This window comes from Saccostrea echinata, unplaced genomic scaffold (assembly GCF_033153115.1).
Source record: "Saccostrea echinata isolate AGI-Se365-2 ecotype Australia unplaced genomic scaffold, CSIRO_AGI_Sech_v1 ptg000025l, whole genome shotgun sequence".
In the NCBI taxonomy this organism is placed as follows: domain Eukaryota; kingdom Metazoa; phylum Mollusca; class Bivalvia; order Ostreida; family Ostreidae; genus Saccostrea; species Saccostrea echinata.
This window is the reverse complement of record NW_026889774.1, coordinates 25288776-25310956: the sequence shown is the minus strand read 5'-3', so window position 1 is coordinate 25310956 and position 22181 is coordinate 25288776. Positions and strand designations below refer to the sequence as shown.

The 22181-nt window shown below is 34.0% G+C and overlaps 6 protein-coding genes and 1 long non-coding RNA gene across 7 annotated transcripts in view; 2 read left to right on the top strand and 5 right to left on the bottom strand.

Annotated features, from left to right (window-relative positions):
- Window positions 1–22181, top strand: part of LOC133192258 (tubulin-specific chaperone cofactor E-like protein) — a 479266-nt gene that overhangs the window by 90453 nt on the left and 366632 nt on the right. The window lies entirely within an intron of this gene.
- LOC133192772 (uncharacterized) lies at window positions 1517–3520 on the bottom strand. The gene is made up of 3 exons (XR_009721867.1): window positions 3176–3520; window positions 2411–2499; window positions 1517–1980 (listed from the first exon to the last, which is right to left on the bottom strand). It is a non-coding gene; the product is annotated as an uncharacterized LOC133192772 (long non-coding RNA).
- On the top strand, window positions 3857–6362 carry LOC133192257 (ATP-dependent DNA helicase Q1-like). The gene is made up of 4 exons (XM_061328251.1): window positions 3857–4351; window positions 4627–5222; window positions 5322–5463; window positions 5787–6362. Exons 1-4 carry the CDS (start codon window positions 4015–4017, stop codon window positions 6227–6229), a joined length of 1518 nt encoding a protein of 505 aa, XP_061184235.1. The 5' UTR covers window positions 3857–4014; the 3' UTR covers window positions 6230–6362.
- The window catches only part of LOC133192256 (A disintegrin and metalloproteinase with thrombospondin motifs adt-2-like), a 435058-nt gene continuing 418823 nt past the window's right edge, over window positions 5947–22181 (bottom strand). Inside the window, exon 18 of the mRNA XM_061328248.1 lies at window positions 5947–5959. The gene's annotated coding sequence lies outside the window, so the exon portion shown is untranslated. The remainder of the gene's footprint in view (window positions 5960–22181) is intronic.
- Window positions 6358–9870, bottom strand: LOC133192263 (uncharacterized). Its single transcript, XM_061328258.1, has 4 exons — window positions 9386–9870; window positions 8425–9116; window positions 7229–8315; window positions 6358–7100 (listed from the first exon to the last, which is right to left on the bottom strand). The coding sequence occupies exons 1-4, from the start codon at window positions 9801–9803 to the stop codon at window positions 6364–6366; spliced, it is 2934 nt and encodes a 977-aa protein (XP_061184242.1). The 5' UTR covers window positions 9804–9870; the 3' UTR covers window positions 6358–6363.
- Window positions 13359–14338, bottom strand: LOC133192771 (uncharacterized). Its single transcript, XM_061328780.1, has 2 exons — window positions 14198–14338; window positions 13359–14086 (listed from the first exon to the last, which is right to left on the bottom strand). Exons 1-2 carry the CDS (start codon window positions 14336–14338, stop codon window positions 13652–13654), a joined length of 576 nt encoding a protein of 191 aa, XP_061184764.1. The 3' UTR covers window positions 13359–13651.
- LOC133192987 (uncharacterized) lies at window positions 14441–16219 on the bottom strand. The gene is made up of 4 exons (XM_061328989.1): window positions 16029–16219; window positions 15192–15774; window positions 14797–14966; window positions 14441–14653 (listed from the first exon to the last, which is right to left on the bottom strand). Exons 1-4 carry the CDS (start codon window positions 16215–16217, stop codon window positions 14441–14443), a joined length of 1155 nt encoding a protein of 384 aa, XP_061184973.1. The 5' UTR covers window positions 16218–16219.

Below are 22181 nucleotides of genomic sequence, written 5' to 3'. Positions count from 1 at the left end.
CCAGTTATATAAGTATTTATGATTTCACATATACACTTAAAGTAATTGTTTGATTAACAGTTTATTTGTCCTAAATGTTTGCATATTTTATAAACTTAAGGTTGAATTTTAGAAGAGGATCAGTATGCCGATTTAAGTTTTTATATGTTTTCTGTTTTTTAAAAATTAATTTTACTATTTTCAGTTCCCCATAAAATATTTTTTTTAAAAATAAAAGTATGTGATCGTTTATGATTGTTTGTAATTTTTAAAAAAAAGAGAGTACAGAATGTACCCCTGTGAGCTAAACTTTTATATTCTTTTAATTAGAGAAGAAATAACTTTTCAATATGAAAGTAATTCCATTGTTTCTATTAAAGCAGTTGTACAATTTAGAGAAACTTAAAATGTATTTAATGCTTTTAATAAAAATTCTTTTTCGTATATTACTTCACTTAATAAAACTAAATACTTTGGGGTAAACTCGTAAGAGAAAATCAAACACGAAAGTCTCGATCGCCTACGTTTTGCAGTCGGTAATAACCTTCAACCCCTTTAGTCAGCAAGGAACCCGTCTATCTAGTACCCATCGTGGCATAATTAGGTCAAATAATTAGGGCGGTCTATAAATTGTTCATGAGAGATGCTATATAATTTATACAAAATCGTTCAACTCCCAAAAATAAACATTAACTATAAATCACGATTGCAGGATTTACCGACGAGTTTATACTCTGCAGGTAACGCCTAAAATTCAAGCCGTGCGATTATCTCGGTATTAGCCTGTCAGAGCCAGAAAGGCAGTAGAGGTAGCGATGGTAAACAGATCATAGGTAGCGCTTTGACGAAGCTTCCGATGTCGCATAGGTAGCGCTTTGACGAAGCTTCCGGTATCGACAAAAATTGCGTAAGATCTTTGGTTACATGACATAAAGCGATTAGCGTATACGCTAACCGCTTAAAAATTGGATCATCAAGGGCAACAACTCATTTAAGGAAGATAACTCTTGATGAAAACTAAAATGTAAGGAAAATCACAGAATTTGTTATCTAAGAAGTTTATTCCTTAAATAATGCCACCACAATTACTTTTTCATTGTTATCTTATTATAAAATTAAAGAATATTAGATAATGAACCATAATAAGAGTGTTATTGAAAGAAAAAAAAATATTTAACTGGTGACAAAATGGTCTTCTTGTAAAAATAAATGTTCATGTTCATAAAATCATTTGCAACAAGCTTTTACCATGATGGAACATTAACATTTTGAAAGGGAAATATTTATAAATGCATTAGATATGTCAAAACTCTTTTCCCTTAAATTATTTCAACAATATTTTTTTACCTTTTGCAAGTCAAAAAATGTATGAATCTCATGACTCAATTTACAAAATTGATTTATATAACCTAAAATGTTTTGAAGTTCTGTTAATACTGCAAATTTATATTGTCTAGAATTTTAAAATGTACACAGAAAAATAAATAAATCTTTTTACAGAAATACTGAAGTTTAAACATTGATAGTGACAGTAATTGTATCAAAGCAGAGTGATAAACAATCTATGATACAGAAAGACTTAGAAAATAAATATCGGGATTTTAATGACACAATAAATAGTACTTGTAGTATAACTGTAGATTCTATAGGGATATTAATCTCATTTGATATGTGTGACACTAGTAGATGATCCATAAAACAGACTAATTTATTTAGGTACAATTGATAAATTCATGTGGCAGCAAAAAATTCACACAACTTTAGGACAACATTTTGTCGAATTTTAGATGTTCCAGTCACTCTAGGTTTGCCATCACTGGTTTTGGGAGAAAACACAAAAGTTAATCCATTTTCACCATCCCTGCCATAGATGAGCTTTAGATGAGAAAGTGCAAGCCCGAACCCAGCAATGTTCTCCGCCAAACTCATCTTCATAAAACCTTTACTAATTAGCTCACGCAACAACCCAATGTTCTTTGATTTTTCAGCATTGAACACCTCCTGATGAAATGAAAAATACTACCGTATGATTGTTTCATACATGTAACATCTGAGTCATTAAAGTTTGCAGCAGAGATAATTCTGTCCGACATCATAACATAGTCTACTGCATGTAGTCAAACATTTTTCTTACACTGAATCCCGAGCAAATTGACAAAAGAATATTTGATTTTAGAGCCACCAGATTTAGTATATATTTGTATGTATCAAACAATATAATAAAACTGTTCATACCTTTAAAATTCTTTTATGTTTCGATGGTAGATTTAGTGTTATCAACAATTGTTTTTCTCCCGAGGGAGTCTACTGCATGTAGTCAAACATATTTCTTACACTGAACCCCGAGCAAATTGACAAATGAATATTTGATTTTAGAGCCACCAGATTTAATATATATGTATGTACCAAACAATATAATAAAACTTAATACCTTTAAAATTCTTTCATGTTTCGATGGTAGATTTAGTGTTATCAACAAGTTGTTTATCTTCTGAGGGCCTCCCACTCTGTTGATTATAGCTACAAAAAGGATAGATACAATCATATTACATGCAATTGTTGAAGTATAAAATTACTGAGATGTGTGAACATGTAAATCCTATTTATATGCCTTATACAACATTTCATGGTGATGAAAATTTAGGTGTGAGAAATTAAGCTCCAATAACATTTTATACTTGTCAATGTCTAAATTTAACAAGCATTCTGAGAGTATTGCATTAGCAATACTAGTCCCCTACCGGCAAGTGTAATCTGGTTCCCGTTAAGAATTGAAAATGCCATAATTCCGTCAAAAATTAATAAAGCGGGACGAAATGCAAACTTGATCTATAACTAATCAAGTTAAAGCTACATACCAAAAATCAGCTCAATATCTACAAGCGTTTAGAAGAAAATTGCGGAAAAGCCTTAAAAATTGAAAAGGCCGTAATTCCGTCAAAAATCAATGAAGCGGAACGAAATGCAAACTTTATCTGTAACTCATCAAGATACACTCACATACCAAAAATCAACTCAATATCTGCAAGCGTTTAGGAAAAAAGTGCGGAAAACCAAGTGGGACAGACAGACAGAGGGACAGACAGACGGACGGACAGACTCAGAGGAAACCTATAGTCCCCTCCGGTTTCACCGGTAGGGGACTAATAACATAAATTAATCTTTTTTATAAACAAATATAATTATAAATGCTTACCTGTTCCAATCTGTGTATTGAGTATTGACACTGAAGTTCTGCATCCCTTTGCATTTTTCTCAGCTTCTGGGAACAAGCAATTTCCGCACTGTATGTATTAAAACCCACCTAACCCTAGTTTTATTTCATCTTTAATTGCTCTCTCGGTCAAAAATAATGGTCCGGAGTGACATTTTGAGCACGATTTGAGGCCTCTGACCAGAAACAATGAACATCAAACTCGATGACCCTCCTTCCAGCCATCTAACGAACTCTTACTGGTCAAAATCTGGGTTATACCATGACAGAATTCCTCACAACCATGCACGGAATCACAAATACGATTCTATTCATAAGTCCGATCTCCTAAAACAGCTGGGTGCATCAATTCATGTCTTTTCTTTAACCGTTCCTTTCGTGTCCGACTTTTTATGGGCGCCGCCATCTTGAATTTTATAGTCTCGGAGACATCGACTTATTTTAAAAGGCTTAATATTTAAACATCAAATTTGTTATCATTTTGTTGCTTTCTTTAATGTATCTATCAATTGAAACAAAAGTATTTGTATTTTGACCTTTGATAGTGATTCGAAGTGAAAAAGCATTTTATTCCGTAAACTACCGAGATCACACCGAAGTTTACCGAAAATTACCGCCTATTTGTACAATGGAGACCTTAAAAACATATTTATTATATTTCTAGACTGGTACCCTGACATTGGTTAACGGGCGCAAGCGCCCTAAAAAACCAACGACAGGTAACCACTGCCATTTTAACGCGTCATAGGAAATAGCACTGACGATAAAATCTATATTTAGACTGGCGTAAATCCAGTGCTGTAAGTTTTAACACATGAGTAATGGAGTGCAGGCAGAAGGCGCTAGCAGAGATTTTAGATTTTTATTTTAAAAGCAAAACTGGATTAATAGCAATAAATGAAGAAAGAAAGACGGAATTTAATTTCCTGAAGCCATTACAAAGTGCTGCTATAAAAAAGTCATTGACGAGCGACTGTATGATTATTTTACCGACTGGTTATGGTAAATCATTGATATTTGAACTTTTACCGAGGATATGTTGTTCGAAAGTTTTAATTGTGACTCCATTAAATGCAATTATCCAAGAGCAAGTGCAGAGACTAGGACCCAATGCTATGAAGATTGACGGGAAAATTCTAAATTCTCTAAGCAGAAAAGGTAACGGGCAATATTTATATTATTTAGTAGAGTTCATATATATACATGTAATAACTGCAAGTAATATTAATAATTAATATTAAGCTACTCACTAAAACATTTTTAAATTTATTATAGTGGTATATTGTTTATTTTTTACATGATTTATAGGGGGTGTCATTGAAAATAATTGAAGTTCGGAATTAATTAAATAAAGTAGAAAAAAGCTTTATATACGTGTCCTCGATAAACAAGATACTAGCTGTGCTTTATATATATATTATATTAAACTTCAGATTATACTGAAGAAAGTACGCAGAATTTTTTAAGAGGAAATGTCAGATATGTTTTTTCACACCCAGAGAATGTGGTCAACAAACATGTGTGTGAAGTTTTTAAGGGGGGTGCGTGGAATGCAGTGTCACATGTCATAATTGACGAGGCACACTGCGTCGTTCAATGGGGTCAAGATTTTCGTCCTGATTTTCAGCAGCTTTCAAAACTGAGATCAATATTTCCAACTGCTTATTTCGTTACAATGACTGCCACTGCAACAGTGCACATGCAAAAAGAAATAGCTAAAATTCTTTGTATGAAAAAATTCAACACTGTTTCTACTAATGTGGATAGAGAGAATGTAAAAATTATCATCAGGAAGCGTTTACCTTCCACAGGAGGAAGAAACACACCTGAGGATGCTTTTGATGAGGTAATGGGCCCAATCATAGATAAACTCTACCAAGATGTCGATAGCTATCCTAGAACAATAGTGTATACTAAGCTAAAGTGGTGTGGATATGGTTATTCTCTGGCCAAACGAAAGGCGCTAGAACTAAACACTCATCATTTAATTCAACGGGTGTCACAGTTCCATGCGTCTTGCACCGAAAAGGTAACTCGGCCTTTCATACACCTGAATTCAAGAACTGTATTCTACTTTATATTGTAACCCATATTTTTTGTTCATTAAACAGAATTTTTATACATTTAGTCCAAAGTTGAAGTAACTAAAGACATGTCCACAGAAGAGGGCAAGATTAAACTGCTTTTTGCCACGGAGGCATACGGAATGGGAGCTGACCCCCCGGATGTACATCAGGTTATTCATATAGGACCTCCAAGTTCACTTGAAAGTATGTATTTTAGCAATGTATATATCAACTTTAAACAATCCCAATACTTTATTCTGCATAAATTCCCAACTGAAAGGGCATAGGACTCTGTACAAAGGGTAGACTTTCTCAAGTCTCTCTGTTTTTTTTTTAATTCCTTGTTAATTTAATTTTGTATTGTTTCCTTTGCTCTCTGTCATAGTTACCGTAAATGTTAAAATAACATAGATGTTTGACATTATCAAAAAGCATTAAAGAGAGCACAAAAACATAGAGACTTGAGCAAGTCTGTAAAAAGGGTCAAGTCAGCTATGTCATTAAGTATACGTGTTGATTTTTTTCAGCTTATCTTCAAGAAGTAGGACGAGCTGGACGGGATGGACAGGGGTGTACTGCAATACTGTTTTTCAATATGAATGACATTGGGACACCACACGTCAAAAACGAAGTAAAGAGCTTTTGTTTACTTGACTCTTGTCGCAGGAAATTTATATCTGAACATTTCGGTTACACTTTTAACAAACTCAGTCAGATGCACGCATGTTGTGATATTTGCGAAAAATCCTGCCCATGTGACAACTGTTTTGCAGAGGAAGTTAATAAGTGCGAGATTGTTTCTCCACCCGCCAACCGAATTTCAAAGAAACAAAAATTGAATGAACTATCAAGGATCTTATTAGCTTTCTTTGAAGATGAAATAAACAATATGACGTACCATATCCAGAAATTATTACAGGCTTGTCAAAGCAGACGGCAGATAAAATTGCATCACTTGCAAACCAGTTAACATCCTTAACTGACATCAAGAGGGAGTTTCCAAATATAGCCGAGGAATACGCTACACACATATTGTCTATTATTACATTCTGTAATTCTACTACCGAATAAACTTTTCTAAACGTATGTCTAGATGAAAATAAATTAATTTCCAGAATCTAAAGCGAAGTGAATTTTCTTTTGTTCTATCCAGCTGTGTATGTAGGGTATGTCAATATTGTGGAGGATTGATGGCGATATATGCTGGAAGGAATTGTGAAATCTTCCAGGTTGAAAAAAGAAAGGGCGCACATTTCTTAAATCCTGAATGAGGGTTAACTCGTCACTAGTTGAAGACTTGTCTGAATGTTTTTTGGCTCGAGTTATGACGGAACTCTGATAATCAAAATTTGAGCATATAATCTTTATTCCTGGTATGGCCCTGGTCCGGTTGCTGATGTTCTTCTCTGTTTTATTGGAGCACATGTGCTTTATATGGGATTTTACCTCCTTTACCATGTACTCCATCCTCCTATCTGCTGGAATGTGGCCATCATACTTCCCATTGATGTTAACAAAAAGACCGTAGAACATTTCATTCGCGGCTTTTTCAGACAGCAGACACTCTTGGTAGACTAAAAAGCGCATGATTTCATATGCATATTTGGACAAATTATTGTGGGTTTTAAAATACAACATTGCAATTTTTAGTAATCTTATTCCCCTTTCTCGGTCAGGTAAGTGCGTCAGATCAATTAAGTCTTTGAAAAGCAAACCAACTTCTAGTAACTGGCAGCCATAGTTGTACATCCCGTCTGGTTTTTCCTTCTGTACTTTGGGTGGGATGTTTATAGTAAGTGCTTTGGCATTAGGAAGCTTGATTTGTAAAACAGTCCCATCAACTGTAAAGTAAAGTTTGATGACGTTAAACTATTTAATCGAGAATTAGATTTAAATTCTGTTATTTTAAGTGTTCCAATCTATATTACTAATATTTTAAATTTTAAGATGATGTTGTCCTCAGTCATACCTAAAACTTGTTGCTCGCTTCTCATGGGATATTGCTTTGTTGGAAAAATGTATCTATCAAGCATTTCACCAATTGTGTCAAAAAACCAGGACTGTTTTTCCTCGTCGTTGCCGAACTCTTCTGGAATGTGTTTGGTTGGACGGGAATGTTGATCGTCCATTCCAAAGAACTCCATGATGCATTCTATTATATATGCATCCACTACAGATATAAAGAAATCTTTGTTGGAGTCGTAATTATCGTTGAGATTTTCACCGATTTTCGTTCGACTTAATCTGTTTTGTAGTGATTTAAGAGTCCCGATTTCTTGCACGCTTGTTGAATTAAAGAATACTTTAAAGACCATTTTTAAGTAATTCATATGCATATGGAAGAGTTCAAATGATATTGGTGTGAGAAGCTGAAATCTGTCAAGGGAATTTTCGTCATGGGCACGCATGGCCTTGGCCCCCGAAAATCTTTCCCTAGTAAGCTGGTCTCCTCCTATATGTATTCTTGTTTCTTCGCTTACGTCTTTGCCAGCTTTTTGAAAGGCTTCGGCCACAGTTTTAGTGTAAAAATCAAGAATATGAACTACATCTTGATAGTATTGCTCATTGCGAAAAAGGACCGGCATGGGGATGACGTGGGTTTTTTCCTTTAGGTGTAAACTACACGGCTTGCTTATATTTCGTGGGATGATAGACTCAAATTGCTCAAAAAATGGCAGAAATTTTATTGCAACTCTTGCAATTAAAATTGCGTAGTCTCTCTTAGTTTTCTTCATGTCATCAACTGATGGCAGGAACGTTTGCAGTGCTGTGGCTTTGTACTCTCGTTGAGGGAATATATCACTCAAGTGATCAAAATTAATATTTTGCACGAGGATAGCAGATCCAAAAGCATGATGAAACTTGTCTTTGTTATCTATCCTCTGGTCATGGACGCCAACTTTCCAGTTGATATTATCACCTACTATTCTAAATCGCCGACCTTTTCTAACCAGTTCCACCATTTCATCGTTAAAATGACCCCCTATTTGGTCAACGAGTTTCAAACTCTTTGCATAACTGAGACAAACGCCAACTTTCTGGAGACGATCAAATACCTAAAAAAGTAAATACAGTACTTATTGACTTCTTAAGATACAAGTACTTAAATAACAAGAAATAATTTTAAAAAAAACAAACAAACAAACAAATATTCAAAGATTGTACCTTTTGATCACAAATGTTGTCAAACAGTAACATGGAAATTACTCGCTGTGTGTGACTCAGTTCTACATTTCTTGTTTGAGCGATGATTCCGTAAACCATGGCTAGCCTAGGAATTACTGATTGAATTTTTGTAAAGCATGGCAGGTCTTCTGAGCGAAGCATCATGGAAACTATGAGACTAAATACATGAGGAAATTTACTTTGAAATTCCGTTACAACTTCAATCCATTGTGAACTTTTCAAGTCATCTACAGATTTCTTCATAAGTTTGCTTACAAATGAGTGCTTACGATTATTCAAACTTCTCGAAGAATAGTCTACATTTTTCATTAGCAGTCTGATGACAGCTTTTTTCAGGTTTTCATTTTCTATAATGACCGCAGACAATTTGTGTAAAGACTTTGTCTGACAGGCATTCAGTAGTGAAGTGCATTCGTCCTCTGTCAGATTACCAAGGTTGTCACCTGTATATGATGTTATATTCTTACACAGGTTCTCAATTTGGGGATGGAAAGCATTTGAGATTGGCACTGATCCTGTGTAGGTGTGGTCTACATGGGTGAATTTTATTGATTCTTGTACCGTGGCATTAGATTTCATATTTTTTAACCTAGGGATTTTACTAGGACTTCTACTGGTGCAATAGTAGTCGTGGTCATGTACCGTTACGGGTGTTTTGTCTTTGTCCATATCTTTAGAATAAAAGCGAAAATACTATAGTACCTTAAGTCCATTAGAAAATATAAACTTTTAGACTCTCAAGTAAATTAAACAATATACACTGTAGTAATAAATGATAAGAATGAATCAAATCATCGCTTTACTTGATGATAGGCATGTACAGTAAATTATAAACAAAGTCAACATTGATATATGAATATATATATATATCATTTGTACTGTTAATTAATATACGTAAGATAATTGCCCATTATATACTAGTATTTAATTTATTACCTACCTTTTAATTTTTTAATACTATTTTGAGAGCTGCTTATGGTAGTTGCTGAAGCCTGCATTGGAAACAAACACACGTGTGCTTTTTTGGCAGTATCACCCACGAGGCTTCTTTTTTCGGGTTGTCTTTCAACTGCTGGGGAAGATGCCATTCTTTTGCTTCTAAGATGCGTGCCTGTTGCATTTTTTTGACAGTTCTCATAAAATTCTCGACATTTTTGATCAAGTGTATCTAATTTCTGGAAACAATTTCGACACACAATTCCACTTTCAATATTAACGCCTCCATATTTCTTAAGCAGATCCTTTAAATTTTGGCCTCTTATTTTAGCAGATTCTACTTTCCTTATTTCCCTAGGAAAATTACAACAAACTAAACATTTTTTCACAGCATGAAGCTTGCGAGGAGTTACACTCTCCATTTGTGGTCATACATTATCGTTCACATCTATTGAATTATAATTGAATTATAAACCAACATTTATATGAATTCTACCGAACTCTAAAAATTCTCTGACAAAAATGGGGCAAAATGAACTTTTCATAAATCAATTAATGCGACATACTTTGTACCATTATTTGTACAAGTTTATCAGGATACAGAGGGAATGGCCTTTAATTTCATCTGCAACTCCATCACTCAGACAGTTATAGGTCTCTGTGTCAGTATCGCATTTCACATACCTTACGCAAGTTAATTGGAACAGTTCATTTTGACATTTCGTGAACTAGAAAAATTTACACATTAAAAACAACTCAGTCAAAACTGCCATTTCATTAAAAATATAATGATTATTATTTTTGCCATTTGTATTGTTTAATTATTCAGTTTAAATATACTGCGTGTGTAAACTCTGATGTTTAAGTCTCTGGATCCGCCTAACATTATTTAATGAAAGGCCGGATGCCATTTATTTTTAGATTGCGCACTGACTATGCGCGGCAAAGCAGTGAGATTTTCCACTGTCATGGCGGCGGTGGTTACCTGTCCTTGTAATTCCTAGCGGCAGCGACTGGAATCAAGGGCAGAGAACCAGTGCTATTATATTTCCCCATTCGTAACTACTCGGCCATTTTCCGAGAGAGAAATAACCTCGTAAACAGAGAGGAGAAAACCTTCTTGAATTGTTTGCCGGAAGTAAATCCGCATATAGTTCTGAAACATGGAGGAGAGACTCGAATTTGCTTGAAATAAACTTGGAATTGAATTTTCACTAAAGGAAAAACAATTGGAAACTCTAAGAAATTTATGGGAGAGATGGGATGCTATAAGTGTGTTACCAACTGGTTACGGTAAAAGTGTCTGTATCAATTACTTCCGTGATTTTTACAAGGCGATAGAGAAAAAGCTGGAATCGTGATTGTCATTGCCCCCTTGACCTCGATTATTGTTAACCAGGTGTCATTTTTATCTTCTAAGGGAATAAAGGCCCTATGCTTGAACTTTGAAGGAACTGGGTGTCGTTCCGCGGATGAGGAAGAAACTGTCTCGAAGGTATCAAAAACGTATATATAATAATTATAACATTAATCTGTACAGATCAGACTACAAGTCTCTATAACTTTTTCACAGGTCTGGTACATATCTTCATCATTTATTTATATATGTACGGAGTCACACTGCGGAAAGTTAGCATCCCCCTACCCCCAGGATGTACAAAAAGCACTTTGATGCAGTGATTGTATATCTAAAGTAAAAAGCCAAAATTGAAAAGAAAACTTGTATTGAAAATGCTAAATAAAGCTACCTCAATTAGGTAATCAAAGCCATGGTAGGTAATTCAAGCTAGACCTGTTTCAGATTGTCTGCGAGGAGATGCAATGGCCACCATATCAGTCAAATAATTTCAAAGTTCTTAATATTTTCATGTACACTGTCATTTTTATGAAAAAAATGAGCAACAAAATCAGGCTGTCTTTTTCATAAATCATCTTTTTTGCCTTTTATTAGCAATGCCATATCAGCCTTTTTTATCTTGTATATGCACTATCATTTTTGGCTTTATTTCATTTGAATACAGATACTTTAATAATGTTATTTAGGTCTGACTTGCTGGTGAACTGTTTCACAATAAAGTCTTTTTCATTGAAACTGTTTCATGATAAAGTCTATTTCATTGAAACCCTCTTTTTACAGAGATTTAACTATACTTAGACAATACTTTTAAACTATCATAAAATTCTAAAAGTACAGATAGAAGATGGAAGAACTTCAGATATTGTGGAAGGATTTGTACTATAGTCAACACTGTGAATGAACACAAAACTCACCAGGATCATTTAATTGCAATCTTTTATACTCAGTGAGAATGCATTTAAATTCTGGTCATGGTGTATCAAATGCTTCAACTACCATTACCACTACCAAATAAAAGTATTAAAAAATTATTTGTTGTTGTTTTAAAGCTGGTCACAAAAGATATGCAGCGTATCATAGATGGTGATGTTGAGATCCTTTACAGTCATCCAGAAGCAATTTTTTCTAAAAAGATTGGTAGGATTCGGAGGTCAAAAGTCTTTCAGGAGTATGTTTGTTGTGTAACCATTGATGAGGTTCACATGACAGAGGAATGGTAAGGAAAGACAAAAAATCCAGTATTTAACATTCCATTAAAATGTATATATCAGTCTCTCATATGGTAAATGACTGTAAGATAAACGAAAAAAGTCAAAACATCTCACACAACTCCAGGACAGTCCTTCATTAAAATGATCCGAATCATCTAAAATCCTAGACACTCATCCACATTTGTTAGGTGACCAAATACTGTTCATCCTTTATAAGGCTTTGCATTGGTTTTTCCTTGAATGAAATATATTTACAGGGGTGAAGAATTCAGACCAAAGTTTAAAAAACTTGGAGACTTAACCTGTTTGTTTCCATCTGCGGCACATTTATCACTAACAGCAACAGCGACTGAAACCTCAATAGAAAGTCTTGGAAAAGTGCTGCAGTATATAAATCCAGTTATTATTTAAGCCAATCCTGACAGGCCAAATATTTTCCTAGAAAAGATTGTGCGACCTCCTAATATTAACAAAGTCAAAAAGTTAGACACAATTATTGAACCTCTGTGTGAGGAGCTGAAAGAGAAGAGGGAAAATTTCCCTGTGACTATTGTTTATGTCGAAAATTTAGAGTCGTTGGGTTACTTTTATCAGTATGTGAACTCTGAATTAAGGGAGCATCAGTATGTAGGTGAACCGAATCCAGAAAACCGAATCTTTGCACAATTCCACAAAGATTACACAGAGGCAATGAAAAGCCATGTGATAACAGAGTTAAAAAAAGAAAACCCTACTCTTCGTTTAGTATTTGCAACAGTTGCACTTGGTATGGGTTTGGATGCCAGGTGCATTACCAGGATCATCCACTGCAGGCCTCCTACGACACTTGAAAAATATCTTCAAGAAATCGGTAGAGCCGGTAGAAATGGAGCCCAGTGCACAGCAATACTGTATTTCAATAATAACGACATTGCCAAAAACAGAAAGGGACTAAGTGAAGAAGTCATCCAGTATTGCAAAAATTCTGAAACTTGCCTCAGACTTTTTATATTAAAGTACTTTGGATTTAACCAGTCATTATACTGCGGACCACCAAAAGATTGCTGCAGCAATTGCAGGAGTAAAAGTTTGAGTTAAACTTATAAGGTAATTTATATTATTTTATAATTTATATTATTAAGGTGGTGAATGCAAATGACCTAAGCTCATTAACATAGATCTGAAATGTACAAGTACATACCTGATATACACAAAACTCAATCTTCCTCCTCTGCAGAAAATGCGTCTGACTCTTCGCCATTTTCTTGTTCTTCATCATGATCCTCATCATCTTCGGGTGGAATTGGAATGTCCCTCAGCAGCCTCGTAATGGTATTTTTTACTGTCACTTGAAATAGCGTTGGATCAAATGAGAAAGGCGATTTCTCAAAACCTTTGAATGAATTCAAACATCGATCCTTATGAATCCAGGGAGAGTTTTTCTTCAGAACTCTTATCATTGCCTGAATGTCCTCCTTAGATGATCTTTTCTTATGACTAGTTGTAATTTTTTTAATCAGTATCATATTGTCATAATTTTGAACTATATTTTGTATGACAGGAGCTGCTTTGGAAATGGCAACAATGGAATTTTCAGTCTTGTTTGCCCCTAAACCTCTAATTAAATCTTTTAATAACTTGACCTCATTTTCCTTATGCATATCTGCTGCCTTATTTTTTCCTTCACCTCCATGAACATTTACAAATGATGCTGCACGAACTCTTAAAGCAAAATCCGGGGTAGAGTGATTTCTGTTTTCAGAATATAATCTATGCACTCGGTGAAATATTTTGACAATGCTGAGTGAGAGTAAAAAAATGGAATCATTGTTTTCAAAATGATATTGGTTCTTGTTATATCACCTTCATGAATAGTGTCTTGAAATTGAAGAACTACAAAATACCATTGGAGGTAATTCATAACATAGTTATGAAGGTCGTCTTGATGGCCGTTGTCTTGATCTGTGCACTTTATGTAGAGTTCCACTCCATCGACATTCACTTTGCATCCTTCTCTCACTCTTGGTAAAGAAACTTTAATGTGGAAAGAGTTACTATTAATCAGGATAGGAATTGTCACTATTTGTTCAACAATATTTGAAAGAACATTGAAAGACTGTCCTCCAACTTGTACACATATGTTGACTTTGTTAGGATCCTTTGGAAAAGAAAATAAGATTTCTATTACCGATATTTAAAAATATTTGCTATATAAAGAGCATTTCAAAGTTAAATTTTTTTAAAATCATACCAACAATATCATACTGACCTGAGTTTTAAATGGAATATACAGGTCTGCTACAATTTCATTCAGCAAATCATCAAAAATGGCCTTTTTTCTTGTCAGATGAAGTTTGGCAATATTATCAGGAACAGCATCATGCACAGGTTTGTCAGACAAATTGGCCATATGAAACTTCTCCATCATGTAAGTCAGGAAGTATGAATGGCCCACAGAAGTGAAAAAATCTTCATGTGCCTATTTAGTAGTAAAAAATTATAATGCTGACAATTATCTTTGAATTGGAGATTCAATAATTTTATCACAGAGCAGAACAATTTTTCTAATGTGTAAAAATTTAAAAATTCCATCTGAATAAATCACTACCTTAAATCTACTTTTCACATTTCCATTTACATTTGTCCTTTGGATTTCTACTTTTAGGTTGGCCAAAGTTCCCACATCTCTCCCTTGGTTTAATTTCAAGAACTTCTTGCACATTTTCTGTAAAATAAAATGAGGTGTCTGAATAGAAATATGTTGTTTAAAATTTTAATTAATAATGCATATATTTAAACAGATTAGAATGAAATTTACAACTGAATTTTAGAGTTTAATAATTGGATGAAAACGTTGTTGGACTTTACCTCTATAAAGTCCTGTAAAGTGTGAAACAACTCAATGATGATGGGATTAAGTTGTTCCATCCGCTCCTGTATGGTGTGGCAACCAGCACGCAATGCTTTTGCACCTTGAAATCTTACTCTTGTTAACTGGTCCCCACCTACAGGAACTTGGAGTCCTTCTAACTCACTTGCTGTGAGAAATAAAGTGGATCAATTGATTCTAAGTACTAGATTTACATTTATGTATAGTGATTTTTTTTTAAATGTCAATATAGTTGAATATACAGTTATTTGTTACAGGTACTTTACTCACTGTTTCCAGAATTATTTAAAATAAAGACTAAATCATGAATACTCTCTTTAATATGTTATTTATAGTTTGAAACAAGGAAATACCCCGGTATATAATATAATACCTCTGCCTGCTTTTCTGTACCATTTGTTAATCCATTCAGTATATTCCTGTAGTATTTTGAGACAACCTTCATATGAACACTCATTGTTCAAGGACAAGGGCATGGGATGTATTATTGAAGGCTTGGCCATTTCCTCCTGATAGAGATGGGGAATATGTCCAGGTATTACCTTTGAAAACCACTCAAATGCAGGAATATTTTCTGCCATGACCCTTCCGAGAAGAACTTTCAAACTGTCTTTGTAAACTGTTACTTCAGTGTCACTAAGAAAAAAGTTATTTATGTCAATATCTACATCTGGTGTAAACTCAGCAGGTGCCTCCGGAACAGCACAAATTTCCAGTATCACTCTATCCATTACAAAATTTGAAGCAAAGAAATGGTAATGCTTGTCTTTGTTGGTCATTCGTATATCATTGGTATTGACCCTTATGTCAAGATTATCGCCATTAAATTTGCCATTTTTTCCACTGCAAATGTCCTTGATTAAGTTTTCTTCAAGTGCTCCTCCTAGCTCCTTAATCAAATTTCTTTTTGACGAATCGGACATAGTAATGTGGACTTTATTGAGTCTCTGCATGAGCTACAAAGAATACAGCATAATAAATTATCAATTCTCATTTATTATACATTTACAGGAATGCATGCATTCTCCCAATTAGTGGATGTATTATATATATATATATATATATATATATATATATATATATATATATATATATATATATATATATATATATATATATATATATATATATTCTTTGTTTGCTTGTTGGTTTTGTGATTGTTTGAAAGATAGGGTATGTCAAACATTTTTTACCCAATTTCATTAAGTACCTTGTTATCTGCATGATATCGAATTGCTAAGGTTGAATACATTCTCTGTATTCCAGAGGCAAGGGGATCCCTGCTGTGAAGGATCATGCCATAAATGGTGGCCAGTGTTGCAATCTTTTTCTCTGAGGAATCAACTGTCCCTAAAGACATGGTTAAAATCTCAAAAAGAAGAGGGCAGTTTGCTTGCATTTCATTAACACATGTTGCAAAAATGTTGCACCCCTGCAGAATGTGTGCTCCTTTCTTGAGAAGGATACTTTTCCTCCCATAAATTAACTTGTCTAATTCTTTGTTGATTATTGTGGTACAATCACTGAAAATAAACCAAAAGGACAAATATCAAAATTTCTAATCTTATAAAATGACAAAATTAAAAAAAAAAAATTAAATTACTGGTAAATAATGTGAATATTGTAATATATAAAATACATTTAAGTATTTTAAGAAAATTGTTAAAGTACTATTTTTATGTACACAATCATTTATTAACTTACAAAATAATGAAAGTAATGTTTTATTAAAAATTAATTTTAAAGACATAAAAATTTTAAAGTAATGGGTTTCCAGGATTTGAACCTGGATGTTCTCAACTGAATGGCTGAAAACTTGCCTTGATACCCAGTGTATTGAATAACAATAATATATATACTAGTATATATGTAGATATATATGTATACTACAAGTAACAAAATGCCATATATGTTTTTCAATACAAACTGTTTCAACAATGGATCTCCATAAATTTGATAGTTCTATTTGACCATGTTTTCTCCTATGCTATAGCAGCATTCCATACATGTGATACCCTTCACTGGGAATAATCTGGAGAGATTTTTATGTGTTGAAATTCAAACAGCTGAAAAATAAATAACACATGCAAACTAAACTAAATTCAACAAATGTAGTGGTATATACAGATACAGCATAGATGATGCTCACAAAATTTATTTAGATGAAGGAAATTTCTAAAAATAACAACTTGACTGTATAACTATTTAACTGTATATACCACTGACCAGGAAGCATTTAACTTCATAAGCAGTCAACTTCAAAATAACAAGAAAAATTTAACGATGAATACTTTAAAGTGGAAATATCTTGACTTTGCCTTGCTGGTGCATAAAATAATCAGCGTTATCTGAGTAATTAAAATTACAAAAGCCTCATTTAAAAAAAAAAATGATTAGAGAGTGTATAATTTAAAAATTATATTTTTTCACACTTTATCAACACCCATTAAGTGGATCAAATACAAAGCACACATGTCAAGATATTCACACATGAAATAAAGCATGGAAAATTACAAGCATTACTAAATAAATTACTAACCTTTCAAAAATTGGATTTGATATTTTTTTCAGCAAACTGTCAGCTATGTTGTCACAAAATTTCTCTGACACAGTCTGTAAATCCTTTGGAGTATATGAGTGATCAGTTGACACAAAATGAAGTTTACGGCATGCTTTGGTAGAACTCGAGTCAGACTCCTCTGCATCACTTGCTGAAACTTTTAACTTCTCCACAGACCATTTCAAAATATGTTATAACTCACTCAGTTCAGTATATTAAATATATAGCCCTACACACTTATCATCAGTTAAGAGGTACAAGGTATAGGTGTCATTGCTTGTAAATACTTTATATGTTTATTAAAAATATCAGAGATAACTAATGAAATAACTATGTCCAGGATTAAGGTAAAAGAATGATATTGTAAATTCTCTTTCTTACTTCACCAACTGATCTATAACACGACTCCTTTTCTTAGTCTGGCCCGATCTTAACTGCGAGGGTGGTGTTTTGGCAGGTCTTTTACCAATATCTATGGGCGTGGTCGTTGTGGATGTTTCGGGCATATCACATTTACTTGTTTCACAAGCCTTTCTCACATTTTCAATAATGTTCGATATTAGAGACACAACTTTTAGACAATAATCACAAATATGTTTACTTTTGATTGGCGTTAAATCTACCTCATGATTCAATAACGAATTTATGGTCGATTCGGTTTTAAACAAAGCACACTTCTTGCTGGTAAAACAATAAAATTTACTTTTTGCTACTCCACAGCATACACACATCGAATAGCTGGGGGCCGCCATCTTTTCTACCATGTGACTGTAAATAGTGCGGTGATTTGCCGATTCCTACACAGTCTGCGTACGAGGTTATTTCTCTCTCGGAAAATGGCCGAGTAGTTACGAATGTATATTTCCCGTGGATGCATACAATATTTTCAAAAATATACTTTATGTTGGGTTAATTTTCGTTACAAATTGTGAAATGTACGTTACAAGGTACATAAATTGTTAAATTTAATCTTTTAAATGAAATTATCTATTTCATTTAGACCGTTGAAACATTAAAAACAAATAGCAATAAAAACATCAAATAAACCTGAATTGAAACATTTTAAAACGTGTACTCGCTTTTGATTACAGAATTTTTAGAAATGTCCGTTACATGGAGTACATATCCAACTAAAGATTATCAAGTTTTTAGGTCACCTGAGTCCATATGATGTTCTAGAAGTTTCCGTCCATATTAAGATCGGTGAATGATGAAAATAATTTACACATTTCCCTTGTTATTCGGTAATTACAAGTTATTTCTTTTATATCATTTAAATCAAGTTTTGATTGAATAATTCAGTGATGATGTTTTATGAAATAAATAAACGATTGCATGTTTTCAGTTTCATTAAAAATTGCCAGTAACTTAGATCCGCCAACCGGAACCGCCATTCTACTCACCTTTTTACTATTTCATGGCTGTTTATAGAAAATGAAAGTAGACTTTTAATTTAATATATGATACTTACTATGCGAGTGAAATCTGAATATAGTTTACGGACATCATCTTGTATCTAGTGTGTTCATAGAAGAGTTAGTATGAACTCTGGTGCAGCCGTTTCGGAGTTTATTTGCAAAATTTATTAATTTATAAGTATAGATTTCTCTATATAAAACTTCAGGCAGTGTGCTTTGTAACAATCGCCCTCAAATGTTCTATCTTGCCTCACATGAATAATTTGTGATTTGTTTTTTCCAGGCATCTCTGAAAGGGCAATTATATACTCTGAGGAAAAAGCAAATCAGACTGCAAGGCTGTCTCCCATCAGGTCCACATCGCCCAATTTCTTGTCGCATCTGCCTGATGGATGGCGGCAACCCCCCCAAAAAAGTTGCGAAATCTGGGATGTCCAGGCCCGTCCTACAGGCTGGGACTGTAGCAATCAGCACCCTGACTGTGCCTCTTAGCATGCGAAATGATCCCATAGTTCTTGCTTCAGCCTATAAATAGGTACTGGCAGGATACATTTATATCTGTCTGTTTTTCCATAGAAGCATCTTCACTGTACACATTCTCACACAGGATAAAATACTGCCATATGTAGATCTTCCTCGCAAGTTGACACATTGTATAACCATTTTTTTTTTACTGTTTATTGTACTCACTTGTATCCAGTGAAGCTCTTCAATTTTTCAGTTGCCTCAAATGTCAATAAAAATTTGGGGCCTGAAATGGACTATTTGAAAAAAAAAAGATTATGATCATTGTTATTGCAGGAGTGTTTTATTTAATAACATGTATGCTTGTATTATGCTGATTGTATGTCTGTCGCAGTATATGTGATGAATGTGTCAGACAAAGAAGTAAATACCACATTATTACTGTAAAGCACCGGTACCCTGTCTCTCTTGATTTCTTTTGCAATAGTGGCAGATAGAGCAAGAAATGCTCTGAAGAAAAAAAAATGCAATTCTCTCCTCCGAGTTCCAGACCCCTGACTTTAAATAATTAACATGTACATCCACATATCTCAGAAATTTAAAAAAATATATATATTTTTAAACTAAATGTACTGTTAATACTAAATATACTGTTTATTTGGCATCCCACTTAATATTTTACATTTACTTCCAAAATTACTTATTAAAGATTCTACCTTGATTAAGCCTGTCATCTGGAAATGTACTGAACTGTTCTAATGTTTAATGCTGTCAAACTTTATTATACCCCCGCTCCGAAGGAGAGGGGGGTATACTGTTTTACCCTTGTGTGTCTGTCTGTCCGTAACAAATTTTTGGTTGCAGTTTTCTCAGCATCTACTCATTGCAGATGCTTGAAATTTTAGCACAATCTTGTTTAGGCATGCTATTCGCTTCTTGATCGGAAGGTCGTGTGTTCGAATCACGGCCGTGACTGACCCAAGTCGATATAAAATAGGTAGCAACTGTTCCTTCGCCATGCGCTCGGCACAATGAAGTGAAAGTTGCGGGTCCTTCGGATGAGACCTTAAAAACCGAGGCCCCGTGTCACGGTAGGCTATGGCACGGTAAAGAACCCTCACTGCTCAATGGCTCTGAGTGCCGAGTAAAGGTCTAAATTTGAAGCCCACCAGTATATGGTGACGTCTCTATACGAGTGAAACATTCTCGAATGGTACGTAAAACATAAAATCAATCAATCAATGTGTTCCACATCGTATAAGAGGGTCGTTCAATAAATAATGCAACAAACAGTATTTCAAAGTAATTTATATATAAGTAGATCTATTTATTTTTATTTTTTCACAGTTGAAACGTTTAATTAAAGACCTCCTAATTACAGAAAACCCAATGAGTTTTCCTATTGTCCTCGCAAAGAAATTCACTTTTAAAGTATGCATTGTCACTACACTGAGCTGAAAACTGTTTAAAATGATCTCTGCAAAGATGAAAATGAGAGCGTATGTGAAAAGTGTGCTTCTTTACATTAATCGCCGAAGAACGCATATTAAAGATATGATTTTTATATGTGGAAAGAATAGTCTTTAACGATGTGCAGTTTTCAGATTGATTCAGAAATCCAAAAGTAAAAAAAAAGAAGAGTTAAAATATATATATGTGTAACTGGTCGATTGCAATTTGTAGGGGTAAGAAAAATTAACTGTGCTACGTACAACATATCTGAAAATGTCAGATTTACATTCAAATACATTGTTAGAACACTCAGCATTTCATCCTCATAACATTTTATAAAATTCTAGCAACGAAAGTGAATATTATAATATTTCTATCAGATTGGTGCCTTATTTTCATAAAATTACCTAAGAGAAAAAAAAACTCATTAAATGTGCCATCGGTCTATTTAAAAACAAATATTTTAACGAAATATGAGATTTATTAAATTTGCATGATAAATGACGAAACATGGGTGCACTTTTTTATGGCCAAAAAGGAAGATCAATAATAAAATGTGGAATCAATGAAAAAGCTATCCTTCTTATCATTGTAAATGAAATATATGGAGATAATGAACAGTATTCAAGCTCAAAAGTCCATTAAACATTACAAAATAGGTGCAGAGCAAACACGGACCTCCAAAACATCAGGGGTGGGATCAGGTGCCATGGAGGAGTGAGCATCCCCTGCCGACCGGTCACACCCGCCGTGTGCTCCTTGTGATGATCGGGAAATAACGGAAACATCCGTCGACAATTCAGTGTGTAAATAATGGCCTAACAATTGGTATGAAAAACGTCAGTCAGCATTTGACTCAATGATAAATTGTATTTTCTGACAAGGTCATTGTATCGACCATAGAACTTACGAAATAATGACTTTAAACGAGACTGCGGATATTCTTGTTTCATCAACTTGTTTGTCAATAATTTACCTCGTTTTAGAAATTGTACATACGTAGAGCATGCTCTTGCGTATCGAATTAAGTGAGAGATATAAACCCCGTATGCAGGTGATGAAGGTATATTGCTGCATAAGTAAGGGAAGTTGACGATTGAAAAGTTAAAGTCATCACGTTTATCATAAAGCTTGGTTTTAAGACTACCATTAACGTCTTTTTCAATTAAAATATCCAAATATGAAACAGATGTGTCAGACTCTGTAGTATCTTTTATCTCCAGCTCACCGGGATAAGAATGGAAATAACCATTGTTAATTGACAATACGTCGTCGATATATCTAAATGTCGAGTTGAAGGCCACAGCAAGTGTTTTCTTCTTTTCACGTATAAGAATTTGGACAAATTCTGCTTCATATGAATACAAAAAAGGTCTGCTAATAACGGGGCGCAATTGGTACCCATGAGAATTCCAATAGATTGTTGGAAGACCTGGTCTCCAAAAACCACATAGATATTGTCAATCAG

Excerpts from the sequence above, each read along its gene's own strand:
- LOC133192263 (XM_061328258.1), bottom strand. The coding sequence starts at position 9,803 with ATGGAGAGTGTAACTCCTCGCAAGCTTCATGCTGTGAAAAAATGTTTA. Across the intron at positions 8,316-8,424 it reads ACAACATTTGTGATCAAAAG|GTATTTGATCGTCTCCAGAA; the intron begins GTACAATCTTTG and ends TTACTTTTTTAG. Across the intron at positions 7,101-7,228 it reads AAGCGAGCAACAAGTTTTAG|TTGATGGGACTGTTTTACAA; the intron begins GTATGACTGAGG and ends TTTACTTTACAG.
- LOC133192987 (XM_061328989.1), bottom strand. The coding sequence starts at position 16,217 with ATGCAAGCAAACTGCCCTCTTCTTTTTGAGATTTTAACCATGTCTTTA. Across the intron at positions 14,967-15,191 it reads GTACAGAAAAGCAGGCAGAG|CAAGTGAGTTAGAAGGACTC; the intron begins GTATTATATTAT and ends TATTTCTCACAG. Across the intron at positions 14,654-14,796 it reads CTTTACAGGACTTTATAGAG|AAAATGTGCAAGAAGTTCTT; the intron begins GTAAAGTCCAAC and ends TTTATTTTACAG.
- LOC133192771 (XM_061328780.1), bottom strand. The coding sequence starts at position 14,338 with ATGGCCAATTTGTCTGACAAACCTGTGCATGATGCTGTTCCTGATAAT. Across the intron at positions 14,087-14,197 it reads ATATTCCATTTAAAACTCAG|GATCCTAACAAAGTCAACAT; the intron begins GTCAGTATGATA and ends TCTTTTCCAAAG.
- LOC133192257 (XM_061328251.1), top strand. The coding sequence starts at position 4,015 with ATGGAGTGCAGGCAGAAGGCGCTAGCAGAGATTTTAGATTTTTATTTT. Across the intron at positions 5,223-5,321 it reads ATGCGTCTTGCACCGAAAAG|TCCAAAGTTGAAGTAACTAA; the intron begins GTAACTCGGCCT and ends TTATACATTTAG. Across the intron at positions 5,464-5,786 it reads ACCTCCAAGTTCACTTGAAA|CTTATCTTCAAGAAGTAGGA; the intron begins GTATGTATTTTA and ends GATTTTTTTCAG.